The sequence below is a fragment of the Dromaius novaehollandiae genome, chromosome 2, assembly GCF_036370855.1.
Source record: "Dromaius novaehollandiae isolate bDroNov1 chromosome 2, bDroNov1.hap1, whole genome shotgun sequence".
NCBI classification, from domain to species: Eukaryota; Metazoa; Chordata; class Aves; order Casuariiformes; family Dromaiidae; genus Dromaius; species Dromaius novaehollandiae.
In genome coordinates this window covers 53,293,923-53,308,615 of record NC_088099.1, presented here as the reverse complement: position 1 = coordinate 53,308,615, position 14,693 = coordinate 53,293,923, and the positions used below count along the sequence as shown (strand labels likewise).

At 39.8% G+C, this 14,693-nt stretch overlaps 1 protein-coding gene across 3 annotated transcripts in view; it reads right to left on the bottom strand.

Annotated features, from left to right (window-relative positions):
* The window catches only part of ITPRID1 (ITPR interacting domain containing 1), a 50,539-nt gene extending 36,117 nt beyond the window's left edge, over window positions 1-14,422 (bottom strand). For 2 of the 3 annotated variants that reach the window (XR_003259258.2, XM_026100785.2), the window contains exons 1-4: window positions 11,984-12,127; window positions 5,218-5,266; window positions 985-1,036; window positions 205-291 (exon numbers count right to left, since the gene is read on the bottom strand). Coding sequence is in view for 2 of the 3 variants with exons in the window: in XM_026100785.2 (XP_025956570.2) it covers window positions 205-291; window positions 985-1,016 (119 nt within the window). In the remaining variant the exon portion in view is untranslated. Of the gene's footprint in view, window positions 1-204; window positions 292-984; window positions 1,037-5,217; window positions 5,267-11,983; window positions 12,128-14,304 lie in introns of those variants that run through there. The other variant, XM_026100786.2, reaches the window with a different exon arrangement.
* Window positions 14,423-14,693: the final 271 nt, after the last annotated feature.

Genomic DNA, 14,693 nt, shown 5'->3' with positions numbered 1-14,693 from the left:
GTTTTTTTACTGCAATAAATGCATTTCAGATCAGACGCCTGTTATTAGTAGAAGGTCATTTTGATCTTATTAAGATAAATGAGCAGATGCATTTTAGGAGCTAACACTTGGAACTGCATATTCAAAATTCTATCCATATTTACTGATCCCTAAATGGGGCTAGTCCCTAGTATTCTCAGCTGGAAATACATGGAAATAACTAACCTCTGGGGTACAGTGGTGAGAGAATGGGAAGAGTTGAGGCTGTTGCATCTTGACATAACAGGACTTTCTGAAAACTCTTGCAGGGAACTAGATGGAAAAAAGCAACAATGAAATGTGTTTGCTCATGTGCTCCTCTGGGATGTCATTATGATTTTTCCTAGAGTAAACATTTGTATTTTGTCTTCGTTTATAATGATACATAATAACAATGCCTTAGAAGAAGAGTCGGCATGAGAGTGTGGAAATGCACTTATTCTCAAGAACAGTATGTTACAGTAGGTGTTAGAATGTAGGTGTTAGGCACCAGTAAATGCTAATTATAAAGGTGGCAGAATGGCTCCCTTTTGACAGATGGTGAATCTTTGGGGAACCTTTAGGGAGCACGGTTCCTTTAGCCACCTACTTCTAAAAGATATAATTGCTCTCAAAGTTTCAGAGAGACCAGGCACAATGAGTTGCAGCAGCAGGAGTAGCATCTGAGAAACAATTCTTTACTTAGCTTCTCATTGTAGTTGTATCTGGTAATCTGCATAGAAATAACTTTTTTTTCAGAGTTTGCTCACTGCAAAAGGAATGTTCTGTAGCATGGAGTTCTTTCTTAATAGATAAAATTACATGCTTTTGTTACACCCAGGCTTAATTTTACCTGCATATAACAAACATAAGAGCACTGTTCTCATCTGTTTGAGAAAAAAAAAGAAGCTAAAATTCCTCCTTTTGTTATAAAGAAAAGGAAGGAAAAAGAATCCGTAACAGAGCTCTACTGTGTCTGAGACCTACCTCCTGTAGCTTTGCACAGTCATCTGTACCATTTCTGGTACTGACAAGGAAACTGCAAACAAAAAGAAATAAAAATCTTTCATTCTCTTACTTATTTTCATCCCTTAAAACAGAAATGTGTCAAATTAGAGAAAAAAACAGAACACTGATTGCATTATATAAAGAAAAATTTTATCCCAAGTGGCACAATTGCAGAACAATACTTTTCTGGGAAGCTCAACTTACAGTATATGCTAGTCATAGGTAAGTGCAACACATATCAATAGGCAGAGAAAAATAAATACCTTTACATTTCATAAACCAGGAGTGGTATTGTCTAAGCCCCTTTGATTTATGAGTAAACACTATGAAGTGGGTTCCACCATCTATTGCAAAGCTGAAGATGCACATGCAGCCAATAAGATGAAACACTTTTTCATCCCTGTTTTTTGAGTAACAGTTTTCATACAGTTTAAATATATTATTTTAAATTCTCATTCCAGCACATGTTGGTAGAACTTTCCTGTGCAGAGCAGTTTTTCAGAGGTAATCCATTGAAATTGGTGAATATTTTCTGGTTGATTAATGTGTTTGAGAGGAACGAAACAGTTCCAGGTTATCTGCAAGAGTTTCTGGAGGAGAAAATATTTGTCCAAGAAATGCTAACACTTTACTGGAATCCGAGTGTGCTATAGCTACAAGCTGTGTGGTGCCCATTTTCACCATTTCATAAACTTGCTTACACCGAGAATAAGTGAGATACAAGTATGTAGTGCCTGTAGTTATCACTTCCCCTCCCAACACTGGTGTAACACACTTTTTGATCCTTTGAGAGTTGGGGCAGCATTTGCCTAGGAGCGATAGCAGATATTTTTCTGTACACCACAAGATGCATTTTTTATAGTTTTTAACGTTTTCTTTCCATTTAACAAAATTGTGTCAATATGGAAGGAGAAAACATCTTTTCATATTCTCTATTGGGTCATTTTTCTGACTGTAAATTTTAACATAAGTTCCTTCTAGCTTACTCAGTACAAGGATATCCAGCCAAACTGAGAACATAAAGGTTACTGATATCCTGTAATTTTCTGTGGCAACATAAATCAGACTCTGTAACAGCAAACTAAGTATAATTTGAATAAGAATCAGCCACTTGTTGTACACCATTTCCCATTCATGTGCCAGCAAAAGCTGGAGATTCACTATAAAAATGCTTGAGAATGTCAAAAATAAGATCTAAAAGTGTGAATTTTGTGTGAAAAGTGTGAAAGTCTGAACAGAGATGTTCTGGAATTTTTCCCTAGCAGCATTTAGGTATTCTTCCCTGTGAAACCCCACATAATACCCCACAACCACAAGCTTACTACTGTTGTGATTTCCTCAGTATCTTGTGCCATCAGGACTGAAGTGAATACAAATGCCACCAAGCACTGTGAAAAATTGTTCGGGATGTTGAGTAAACAATTTAGTGATGAGGAACTTCGTGTTTGGAGGCAGCATAGCAAGTAACTGTTCACCAAAAATTCAAGGGGTTAGACTTAGGGACAAACTGTAGGACTTAATATTCTACTACATATTAGGTAAGACATAGCTGTTTGTGGCTATACACTCCGTCTAGGCAAACACAGGGTACGACACCTTAAGTCCCTTTTATTGTAGGCTAAAGTAAGCTGAATTATCTTCTATTTGTTGTGGCTCAAGAACATGCAAATATACAGTTATTAAGGCTAAGCTGTCCAGCTTCTCAAGTGACAGTAATCTGCTCATTAATCTGTGCCACCTCATGGCTTGTACAAACTTTGCATTTGCGGGTACTGCAAGCCACACCATTTCATTCATCGTTAGAGTCTCCACTTCTTCCCTTAATAAGAAGACCTGTGGGAAGTTCCTCATTAGAGAGCCTGACATTTTGAAATATTAGAATTTTTTTCTCCATATTTAAGAGGTCACAGAAATAGTAAAGGCGAGGGTACGTATTTACATTTCCTGATCTGTGTAAGTATCTTGTTCCTGACACAAGAAACACTGCATCTCATTACTAAACTGGAAGATACTTTGGGGGAAATAATGCCCTTTAGAAATCTGTCAGAAAACCTTATGAAAACAAACAAACAAACAAACAAAAATACTTTGTAAACCAACTGTGGTGCTAATTGGTGCTCTGTTTACTGCACATCTAAGTACATCTTTGCTTATGAATAATATATTTTGCAAGGCAAAATCTTGCCTCTGATACTTGAGGGAAGACAAAGCATTTTAGCATCAGTAATCTCCTATTAATAGGAGAAACGATTAAATCGCATGTTCTTGAACTGAATCACTTGTGAACAAAAACTCAACAAACACAAAGTATAGAAAATGGTAGCACTGTTAAATAATATTCCGGGCTTCCAAAAGTACTGAGAATGTGGAAATTTTGAGGAATATATAAAGGGCTGAGAGATGATTTGGGCTTCAAGCTCCGTTCTTAAAAGAAATCTCTGAATTCACTACAATCAGCAGATCAGGAACGTAGGTGAGGACGAGCAAGAAGTTCTGCACTGAACTCAGGCACAGTTGAAACTCTTATAGTATAACTTCTAGGCCAGTGTGCAAACCTGGACTAGAAAACACCAGTGCTCTACAGATGAAAATCAAATTATGCCAGTGGAGAAGGTGAGCCTAAGACTTGTCTGCTGAAGACCTCACTTGAGGATCTTCTCATTCCTCCAAATGGAGGAAAAAATACAGAGCTTACTCATGAATATCAGCTTTTCCCAATGGGTCCCCTCAGAGGTCTGTGGAATTTGGTATTTTGTAGCTAAACAGTCTTTATTAGAAACCACAAATGACATTCTGTCTTACCTGCCTGATTCTGACCTTGTTGCTTATCTCCACTTGTAGATGGACAGTAACAAAGACAAAGAAATTAAATCCTCTGAAAAGGATGGCTGCTCTCTCCCGTGAAGAGGCAGGGCTGCAGAAGCAACCTGACTGGCAGGCACAGCCCTGAGCACTCATTGCAGAGATGAACTGTGATGGGGATTGCTGGCAGAAGAAACAGAGCCATAGGCACATCTTCTTTTCTGCCTGTGAACACCATTTACTTTCTCCTTAACATCTATTGGCTTCAGCTAAATGTTGAGACTCAGATCTTGCATTTGTGCTTAAGGCAAAGACCACAAATTTTTACCATTCCGCATGAGTAAAGTCTGTCACTTGTGACCTTCAGTTTTACTAAGAATTTAATTAAACCAGCTTATCCAGGGACAGGAGTGAGAGGAATGGAAGCAAAAGCCTTTTCAGTGCCTCACATAAGCAGCAGCTGTATTATAGCTCCCAGCTGATCTGTGTCTGCATGGTGACGTGGTAGTTGTTAGTGATACCAGCAATAGTAACTAGCCCTGCGATGCATAAGTTTGGCTGACTTGGCCTTACCCCGGCACTGGAAAATGCCGCTACAACCGTTACATAAACTTACCGCTATTTTTATACACCTTACCATACCTCCAAAACATCATTCCTGAGGCTGAATCTTTTATTTGCTTCTCTGGTATAACCCCACCTCTAAACAAGTAAACTTCAGTTGAATTTGTTTAAGCAGTGAATCCATGGACTCATACTGAACAGTTCATGGGAAATACCAGTCTTTCAATGCTTACTTTCATCCCAAAGAGGGACAAATACTTGAAATACTAAAATTTTGGTGGACAAAACACATCTGAGTAAGTTCAAGGTTAAACTACATTTCCCTATGGTAGAGCATTGCCTCATGGAGTGGTAGGTATATGTAACAACAGTTTCCACCACAAATCATGCAGTGGGGCGGGCTATGTCTCCCCTGAGGCATCCAGCATTGTGAAATTCTCAGGATGTAGCACACAGTTTGATCAAGCTATCCAGACACACAATGGGAAATGTTATCCTTCAAAGAACCCACTGCAACTGATCAGAGCATTGAAACACATTTCTCATGAGACATTGGATCATAAGCAAGACATGTCAGTTAATGCTGACATAGTTGTGAAACAGAGTGTCTTGATGTAGATTAACAAAATAAAATGTTTGTGCTTCGCCTGAAGCCAGCCAAAGCAAAATATTTTGTTCTGAATTTTCAGGGGTCACAATTTTCCTACAGGAAATTTCAGTACTTCAAAGATTATATTTTCTATTGCAAGTTTATTCTAAGAGAAAATTCCAAATTAGGTTTACACTTGGTAGGAATAATAAGGTCAGGCAACAAAATAATTATGGAATAATGAGACCAAAACTTACAAAACACAAGAATTCAACCAGTGGTGAATATTTTCTTCCGTAGAGTCTTCTAAAAATAAAAATAAAAATAGAACCATTAGCTAAAGTATTACCAGATCAATTTATAGCAATTAACCACCTTACTGTATTGCTGCATTTTCGATGAATCCTGGAATGCATGGAAAATATTGGGAGAGATGTCTAGTGATTTCATTTAGTAGCATGGTGTTTTTTCTTACCAAATTTAGAAAGCAGACAAAAATGATGACTTATTCATTTGTCTCTATTATCTGTCAATTGTCCAAGTCTTGATAGTGTCTAGTGGTCCCAATGAAAATGGAAAACTATCTATTCAGATCCTGTATAAATGCATCCTGAGGAACGGTCCCTGCCACAGCTGTAAACAGGAGAGACAGACCACTGTTGTGCAGAGGAAGGATTATTGCCTCCTTTTTACAGAGAAGGGGAGCTATGATACGAAAAATTAACCTTGTTTGCCCACAGCCATACAGGCAGCCCACAGCAGAGCTAGGAAGGGATCCCAGGTCTCCTGCCTCCCAGTTCAGTTCCTCAACCAGAAGGCAAGCAAAGATGGCTCAGAAGTATTCAGTTCATTGCTGAAAAATGCTACAAGCATGCCTCTTTTTCTTCAGGTTCAACTGAAACCACTCAAATCATCAGTTTAAGGTACTGCCTTGCTCTCTGTGACAGAGTAGGCAAGTGTGAGTCTGTAATATGGCTCAGTAGGACATCAAGTGGGAGACATTTCTGTCATATTATCACTTTCTAGATTCAATGGTACAACATTAACACAGTGAAAAGACATGGAAAGACTGCAGCAATCCGAAGTCTTTACCCTCGAATCTTTAGAAGTCTAATTTTGACATTTAGAATACAGTATATATGGATTTGAAAGGTTAGTCTGCTTTTTGTTATACTATGAAGCAACAAAGTTGTTTTAAGACTGTCAGTCTCTGCCTAGCTGTAACCCTGAAAGCTAACTATTGGTGTACTGAAGAATAGGATTAAGAGTTCCCTGAAGGGTATTCCCTGGGTATGTGTAAGCCAGTATGACTTCTCTAAACCAGTCTTTTAAAATCCCTTTATGGTCAATATAGAGAGAGACAGTAAGGCACATCCAAGGCAGTTCCTCCATGTCAGGAGGAAGAGACGAAGAGTTGTTTGGAGCTGCTTTTCTTAACTGCCCAAAGCAGCAGCCTATCAGGTGGCTTGGACTAAACTCATGCCTTTGAGAAGGCTAGTGAGATGGATCCTAGGTTTTAGATGACATCCTGTGACAAGTAACACCTTCATCCACAGAGAAGCAGGAATATTTGAACACAAATGAAGTGCTGATGACAACAAAATCAAATTTTGCAAAATATCTGGTGATTTGTTTTTCCCCATCCAGTAAAGAGGAAGGAGGCAAACCACAACTGCAAGCATTACATTGAATATCAGTTTAAGTACCTGACACTGATTAACTAGCCTGGGGAAAAAATGGATTTGTGCATATTTAACATTTGAATAGCAAATACAAACAGGTGCACAGATCCATTGGAACCTCTGTGGACAAGAACAAAAGATTGAAAATAAAAATGAAAATGGAGTTAATGACTAAGAACAAAGTGTGAATGACAAATCAGTCATCAGTACAAGTGTGCTAGTACAAAACCCCCCCAAAAAAACAAACAGAAAAAAACCAAAAAAAAAAAAAATTGCCCTCAGTCATGATGGGCTGTGGAGAATCCCCAGAATCCTTTTTCTAGTCTTACCAAGCTGTGGTGTAGGAAAAGGGTGGTCTGCCACATTGGACAGTGGAGAGTCTTCATCTGGGCAAGTCCATGATGCTCTACTGGACAATATAATTCCTCTCAGCCTTCTCAAAGCTATGGCTGATCCATTGGCAGTCTGATGCCATCACACAAAGCAAGTCTGAAAACTAAACAAAAAAACCTGCCTCTCTTACTTACCACAAATAACTACCAGCAACTTTAGCATGTATCGGGCAATAGAGAGCGCTGTTGCGGATCATATGGGGGAGGCTATTTTTTATGGCTAAGCCATGGGGCTGCTACGATGGAGACACGGGTTCTTTCTTTAATGGCAAGTCTCCTGTTTCTCTTGCACCTCAGTTTCCTGTGTGTCATACAAGTATAAGAATCTCCATCTGTAACATTTGAGTTGTAGGATCCTTGGTGAGGAGGAACTTGTTCCCTGATCAGCGCAATAATCGGTGCTCCTTATGATCTCTTCAGTGCTATTGTAATAGGAAATTCTCAGTCCTCTGCAATTGCTAGTGCTGGAGCATCTTTCTCGGTATCAAGTCCCATATCTTTCAGGAGTTAAACTCTTCCCACATTTTCAAATCAGTTTGCAAACAAAAGTGAGCTTGGTATGATGTCATTGACATAGCTTTTCAGGTGCTACCCATCAGACTGTGCAAACTACTCCAGAAAAACTGTAATGTAATACTCTGACAGCCATCAGGGCAGTTACTGATCACATTTACAACCAGGCTGGATCTTTTCTGAGGTGGGGAGTAAGCGGTGCATGTGATGACAGACATAAGCCAGGCTGCATCGAGGACTTTAAGTGAGGAGAACGGATTAAGCCCCACAAGGGCAGCTCTTAAGTGGTTCTCTATCATTGGATGTGGTGGAGAAAAGGAACACTGATTAAGTGCTCTGTTTTATTTAACAAATTCAGGAGGCTATTTGTCTGGTGTGGGCAGTGTTGGATCAAGGAAGGCACAGCTCAGCAGCTGCTGGGGAACGGCCTCCACATTGTTTTGCTGAGGCACTTTATTTTCATCCCTTGGGACACTGCCACCACTTCCTGAGCAAGGAGCCCATTCATCAAGGTGAATTGTACTAACAGAGAAGTGCTTTGTGATGCTCCTGCCTTGAAAACCTAAATGTCTAGCAATGTCTATATCTGCTATAGTTGCATAAAACAGCCCAGAAATGACAGCAAAGAGAAAAAATTACATAAAGACAATTACCATTGATCAGGGTGGGAAAAATTTCTTTGCTGTCCCTTTTTGAATGTTCTCAGGACAAATAAACCACAATACTCAGCAGCCTTTGAAATCACTCAGATTTTTAGTTGTGGTTAGCCATCTGTCATTGGGTTCTTACACTCACTGATTTCTTTTTTATTGCTATCTTTAAGGAGACTCAGAGGCTAATGAAAAGTCTTGAATAGAAGACTGAAAGAATGAGCAAGCAACCTTCTTTGCACAGAGGTTGGGATGTACAGCATGAACTGTGTAACTCAAGTCTTTCAGACTTTTCCTGGAGAGAGTCTAGTCTACTTACTGAGACCTCTCAAAATCCTCTCAGTCAGACTATTACAACTACACAAGAGTGGTGAGGAAATACTGAGCTGAAGGAAGAGGGAGCAGGGAGGACAGAGTAAAGGAAACCTGTGCACAAATCCAGCCTCACACCTGATGTACAGGTCCTGTCACTACACTTGGTCAAGAAAAGAACTGAGCATCGCCCCCACAGTGAGAGCCATCTGGTGTTATTTGGGGTCAAGGTACCTGAAAAAAAAAAAATTAAGTAGAGTCCAGAGTAGAGTCCTCTTATATCCCTTGCACATCGCAGTCCCAGCAGTGCATTGCTTGATCTGCACACAAGGTGGGAAAACTGAAATTCCCTAACCATTCATTGGGCACCACAGAGTTTTTCTTAACTGCGGGCACAGGAGCCACAGAAGAGCCCCCCTGCAAGGAAATGGAGCCTTACATATCTCAGAGAAGTTGCCGGGAGATATGCAGGGAAAGTAGAAATAGGTCAAAGAAAAGGAGTAAGTGTTTTAGGGGAGTAAAAGGGAAGAGTACAGCATAAGGACTATTTTTTCATCTTAGGATGACATAGAGCAGGGGAGATGCAGTGACACACCTTCTCAGGGTTAGAGGTCAAAGTTTAGAACTAGTTTAGCTGAAATTAGTTCATTTCCCAGCTGAGTAATCCATTGGCCTGATTCTCTACTGTCTGATGACTTGCACAGCCATTTACAGAGGGCACAGTGAGGGTAAGATGCTGCAATGGGATTGAACTGTAAATGACACAACATGAAGGGCAATAAAGAGTTTGGCCCCAGATGTGGGAAGTACAGAGGTAACTTCTATTATATTTAATTAGTGTTATCACCATTAATTTCCTGTGCATAGACAGCAGAAGACATCCTTTTGATTTCAAATTAATTAACACATAATGATTAATCTGATAGGGTACATCTTTTCAGACAAGAGTGTCCTCTTGATCACAGTTTGGGTGCCAGCACCACTCATCATCTGTGTGTTTTAATTTCTAACTGCTCTCCAGAAGCAAATTTAGCTCTGCAAATCTGTTGATGGAATGAATGACTGGCTGGTTTCCATGTTCTGTGTGTTTTGTTCATTTGATAACACACTGAGAACATCTTGGAAATCCCTTTTTTTTCCCCCTCTCCCTCCCCTCCAAGGAAGTTTCAAGGTAGAAATTGAGGAATCTGCATCAGCAAGCAACTGATTCCAGCTCTTAAGTACAGAATTCAAGAACTAAAAAGTTCCTAAAAATTGAAAAATGTATAAACAGTTTATGGCAGGTTCCCAGACAGATTTGTCTCACTTCAGTTGCCAGGATTTAACAGAACCATTCTTGCCACCAACTACAGTAAAGTGTTATTGTTTCACTGAAACAGGATCTCGAACTTCATCAGCTTCACACCACATTCCTCACACTGTACAATACCTACTGGATAGTGCTATTAATAATTACTCTTCTCTTCCCATTTGTCAAGTGATTTCTCAATCACACTTGGTTAATATTTATCCAGTTTCTTTAAACATTTATCAATGCAAACAGCTCCATATTCAAGCACACCAATACTTAAATAGACATCCTATGGGGAACTTCAATATTGAGAAATATACAACTAAACTTGTAATTATGAAGATATGAATTACAAGGTAGCAGCAAATATCATATATTTTGAGTTAAGAAGGCCTTTAAATGTCTAGCACATTCCATTTCCATTCAGGAAAGTATCTGAACATATTTAGTATCTGGACTGTTTAGGCATGGCAGCAGAACACTAAGTATGCTCTTGCAAGACAAAATGAATAAAAAAAGCTAATGCTTTTTTCAGATGTGTATACTTGGAGGCAAAGGTTCTCTGTTATTGACTATGAATTAGTATATATAGTTTGTGAATCAATCAGATTCAATCAGATAAGCATTAAAAAAAGAAAAGAACAGGAGGAGAGCTACAAAGAATAACCTTACTATTACGGCAAAGTCATTTATGTGATACAGTCCCCTCTGGCGTTCCAGGTCAGCTGCTTTTTATACGTCAGTACTCAGCTCCATCCGGGATCTATCCTTTCTCTACCCATCTCTTGTCCAGTTAACAAGAAGAAAGATACAGTTAGTGTGGTGCCGTCAGGCAGAAACAGCTGTAATTTCTGGTTTCTAGTATTCACTCTGTTCAATTACCATTTCTGGAGACAAACCACTGCTTGAAGAGCGTAACTTTGAGGAGAGTAAGTAGAAAGGTGTTTGGACTCTCCTTTGCTTCATCTGGGAATTTGTGCTAGGCTCCTCATTATCTAGTGCAAAAGACAGTCTTAAATGGACTGGTTAAGTGGAAAAGTCTCTCCGTCAAATTCAACAGAAATGAGATTGCAAGGTTAAACCCCCTAAATTTCCAGCAGTGAGGTCTGAAAGTCCGAGAGGACTCCCATTTTCTGTGTCTAAGAAAATCACTAAGCAAAGTGATGAAATAAATCTTTTCAGTGTTTAACTTTAGCATCCTACTTTGGGCAGCTAAATGAAGCTGAAGTCTCCCTTCCCTGTCCATCAGTTTGTGAGTAGTTAAGTCCACTGAAATCCTAGCTACTATAGAATTTATTTATAAGATTTATTCGATTTCTTCAAAATACCTCTCATTTGCATTGAAGAGAATGAGGGACACACAAACCAATATTCAGAGTACCTCTAGGACTTCCATATGAAAACTCACAAGTAAGACAACTTCCAGTGAAATGATACCAGGGAATGAAACTTTTTTGGAAGCATATCAAGCAGAGAGCATTGGAATAACATTTCAAGTTTTCTCTTACTTTGATAAACATAAATTTGGGCACATTTCTGTCTGTCTGAAGCCTTTGGTAAAATTCCTGCTCAGAGGCCACAATTTCAGCTTGCTCTGCTCTTTTCAGCGCAGAAGTCCTAGCGCAAGTTGAGACAATCAGTGTTTGTCTTTGTGAATAACCGCATTGGAAGCTGACTGTATCATCATGCTGCATTTTAATCACAATGTGATTTCACTGTTAATGGATAAGAAACCTAACAGATAATGATAACTAACAGCAGCCAAAAATGTTTCTGTTTGAAACACAACATAAAACTGTGCAGAAGAGGGAGAGAAATAGTTGTGTTTTAAGCCTCCTAGACACAGAAGGAAAAGCTTGTAAATTCACTGCATATGTGCTCCAAGCAAGGCAACAAAATATCAACAGTGATAATAGTAACAATAACAACAATTTTGTGATAGACTCAGTTTGAGTCTGGCCCCTTTGCTAAAAAAAGACACTTCTTGGCCGGTCAAAAGAGACAGTCTATGAGGCTACAAGAAATCAAAACTGTTTAAATCAAAGCTCTTTAACTGGAATTTGAACCAGAAACTTAAAAAATAATAATAAAAAAAACCTTCACACACACATATCTTACAGCTCAGAGGAGGAAAAATAAGGCTTTTAACCAATACAATGAAAAAAAAATTGATAAACTCCAACCTGTACGGCTCGATCCAGCTGTTACTATAATAGAATAGTTGCAGACTAATGCTTCTGTGTCTCTGCTCTGCCACAGACCCAAAGTCTGAAAAACTGAAGGACAAGAACTGGTGTTCCTGGGTTGGTTTTCCACCGCCCTTTTTTTTTTTTTTTTTTTTTTTTTTTTTTTTTTTTAAGATACCAGGAAGGGCAAGGAAAGGCTGTTTGCCAAGAAGTGGTGTTTAAGTTGACAGTTCAGATGGATGATTGTTTGCTTGTCCTCTAGGCAAAGGGAAATAGAAATAATGACTAGCCTAGTTTTTGACAACGGGAACTCTAGAAAATCACAGGATGAGAAAGAGAGGGTGAAAGAGTAAGGGCAGCGATAAGTGAGACAAGGAAAAAAAGAAATCCGGAAATGACTTTCTTTGCTTCCATTTCCAAGAAATATATTGCTGTCCCTTTAACTCTGTATGACTCTTTGGCGCAAGCACCAGGGGAAGGATTACTCTTTACTAAGGAAGTAATGCAAACTTGTCTTCATTTGGTTACCATGGATACAGTACTATGTGAGACAAAACCTCCATTTGCATTGCAAACAACCACGAGCAATGAAGGACACTGAACTTGATATTCTGGCCACAGAGTGTCTCTGGATCTTCCACATGAATGCTCACGAGTAAAATAACCACAGCTTTCAGCTTGCACTTGCTACTAAGAAAACAAGGGTAAGAGATGTCGCTTTTCAGATTGAGAGGGAAGAGGCAGAATCATGCACATCTATAGAACAAACGACATTTCTTGTGCTATCTAGTGTTAAACAGTTAACAAATAGTTATAGCAACCATTTCAGCTTCCAGCTTTTTCCCATGTGGTACAAGAACTAAATCAGTACGTTGGTAATCTGGAATAAGCGATTTCCACAAATACTGGAATGGAATAGAAAGTGGCTAAGTCATATAATTGCTGGGCTTTTATACAGCAGTTTTTATCTCACTGAGTGTCCTCTTCATTCTGCAGAAGTACTATATAAAGTGCCTTAATTTTATACAAAATCCAGTTAAATGAGCAAGATGAACAGTCCCCCAAACAGACCTAGTGGGAACCAGTACAGTACAGTTAATAGCAAAGAGTGAAATTGCCTTGTTTCCCCAAAACAAATTGCAGATGATTGTTTGTCTATTAGGTTCCTAGATTGTCAGTAATTCTTTTTAACTGCTCTAAGCCCTGCCAGATATATAGTCACACATCATTTTTATTTCAACTGACATTGAATACGAACAATATAACTCTGTTTCTATGGATAGAAGTGGCCAAATTGCCATTGGTTTGCTTTAAAAAAGAACTGGATCCCAAATAGTTAGCCCACATCAAATGAACTGAACATTTTCTTTCCAAAGGATCTTAGGCACAGATTAACTAGAATGGTAGATCAGACATTTGGCAAAATTACTGTTTCATCTCTTAGCCCTGGATGGGACCATCCAGGCACATCTTTGACCGCACCAGTGCACAGCTGTGTTGTCCCAGGATACTCTTCTTGGCTCACCAGTTCAGGCGAGTGGTCCACGGCTGGTGACGGGATGGTCCACACCATGTAAGTAGCTTTCCTCTGGCAAGTGAGACACAGCCAGGTCTCCATCTTCCTTACATCACCTGGCCGCCTCTGTGGTCACAGGGCCACCCATCCTTCAGTTGCCCACAAAAGGGTCCAAAAATAACGGTTTTACACCAATATAATCCAACTCACTTCAGTGGAGTTGTTTCCTGTTGGTATCTGTGCATGCAAGAAAAACCAGCCCCAGATGTGTTTGCTTACCAGGAAGCTTTGAAAAAGGATTTCTTAAAGAAACCTCTTGCTTTAAACTGGGCCTTTGTTAGCACACTTCCACATACCTGCTTAAATTCTCACTTAGACCCCGAAGCAGCACAGTACTATGTGGCCCTGAGAACAGTGCCAAAGATGTACACAGCGTAACTACAGGAACAAGAGCTTCATGTACCCTAAAAATTATTTTGGGCATCTCCAATAGCCCTAATGCTGACTGTACACCAAAGGGACAGAATCTGCTGGACCCTTCAGTAAATGTGGGGCTGGGGAGCAGGAAAGGGAAGCAGGCAGATATTAAATACAGAAGTAATTCTCCAGCCTTGTGATGCCTGAGTAAGCACTATTAGACATTACACTCATGCGCATCAGTCTTTTCCCACCCTTTTGGAGCACGGAACATTAAAATACAGCCATGGTTCTACTCTTTCTTTCTCCTCCTCTCTCCAAGGACCCTGAAGCAGGTGGAGAAGGAAGAGGGGTGCAGGGGGGGACTTGAAATGGGAGCAAATACCTGGTCCAGTGGCTCCCTCTGCATGTCTCCGCCAGCTCTGCAGGGCTCCTGAGTCCTCACTCTCCCCTCAAAGCCGGGCAGAGCAGTGCCACTTCATTGCATAGCCCCGGCCAACAGGCCGGTGCCAGGGCTTTTCCGGATACACCCTACAGCAGCGACAGGAAAGCACAGAAAACACTGAGCCCAGCCTACCTTGTTAGGCTGAGGCAAAATTACTTAAGTGTGACCTGAAAAAAATGTAAACCCTGACCATATGTAGTCCTTGAAAACTGATCTTAGTATTTTGTTTACTTTTAGACCCAGCCTCCTTTCCCGTAGGATCCTTTCCTTCCTCTGCAACAAAATTGAATAGGAAACAGTTCTCTCGGCATTTTCTTAAGTATTAATGC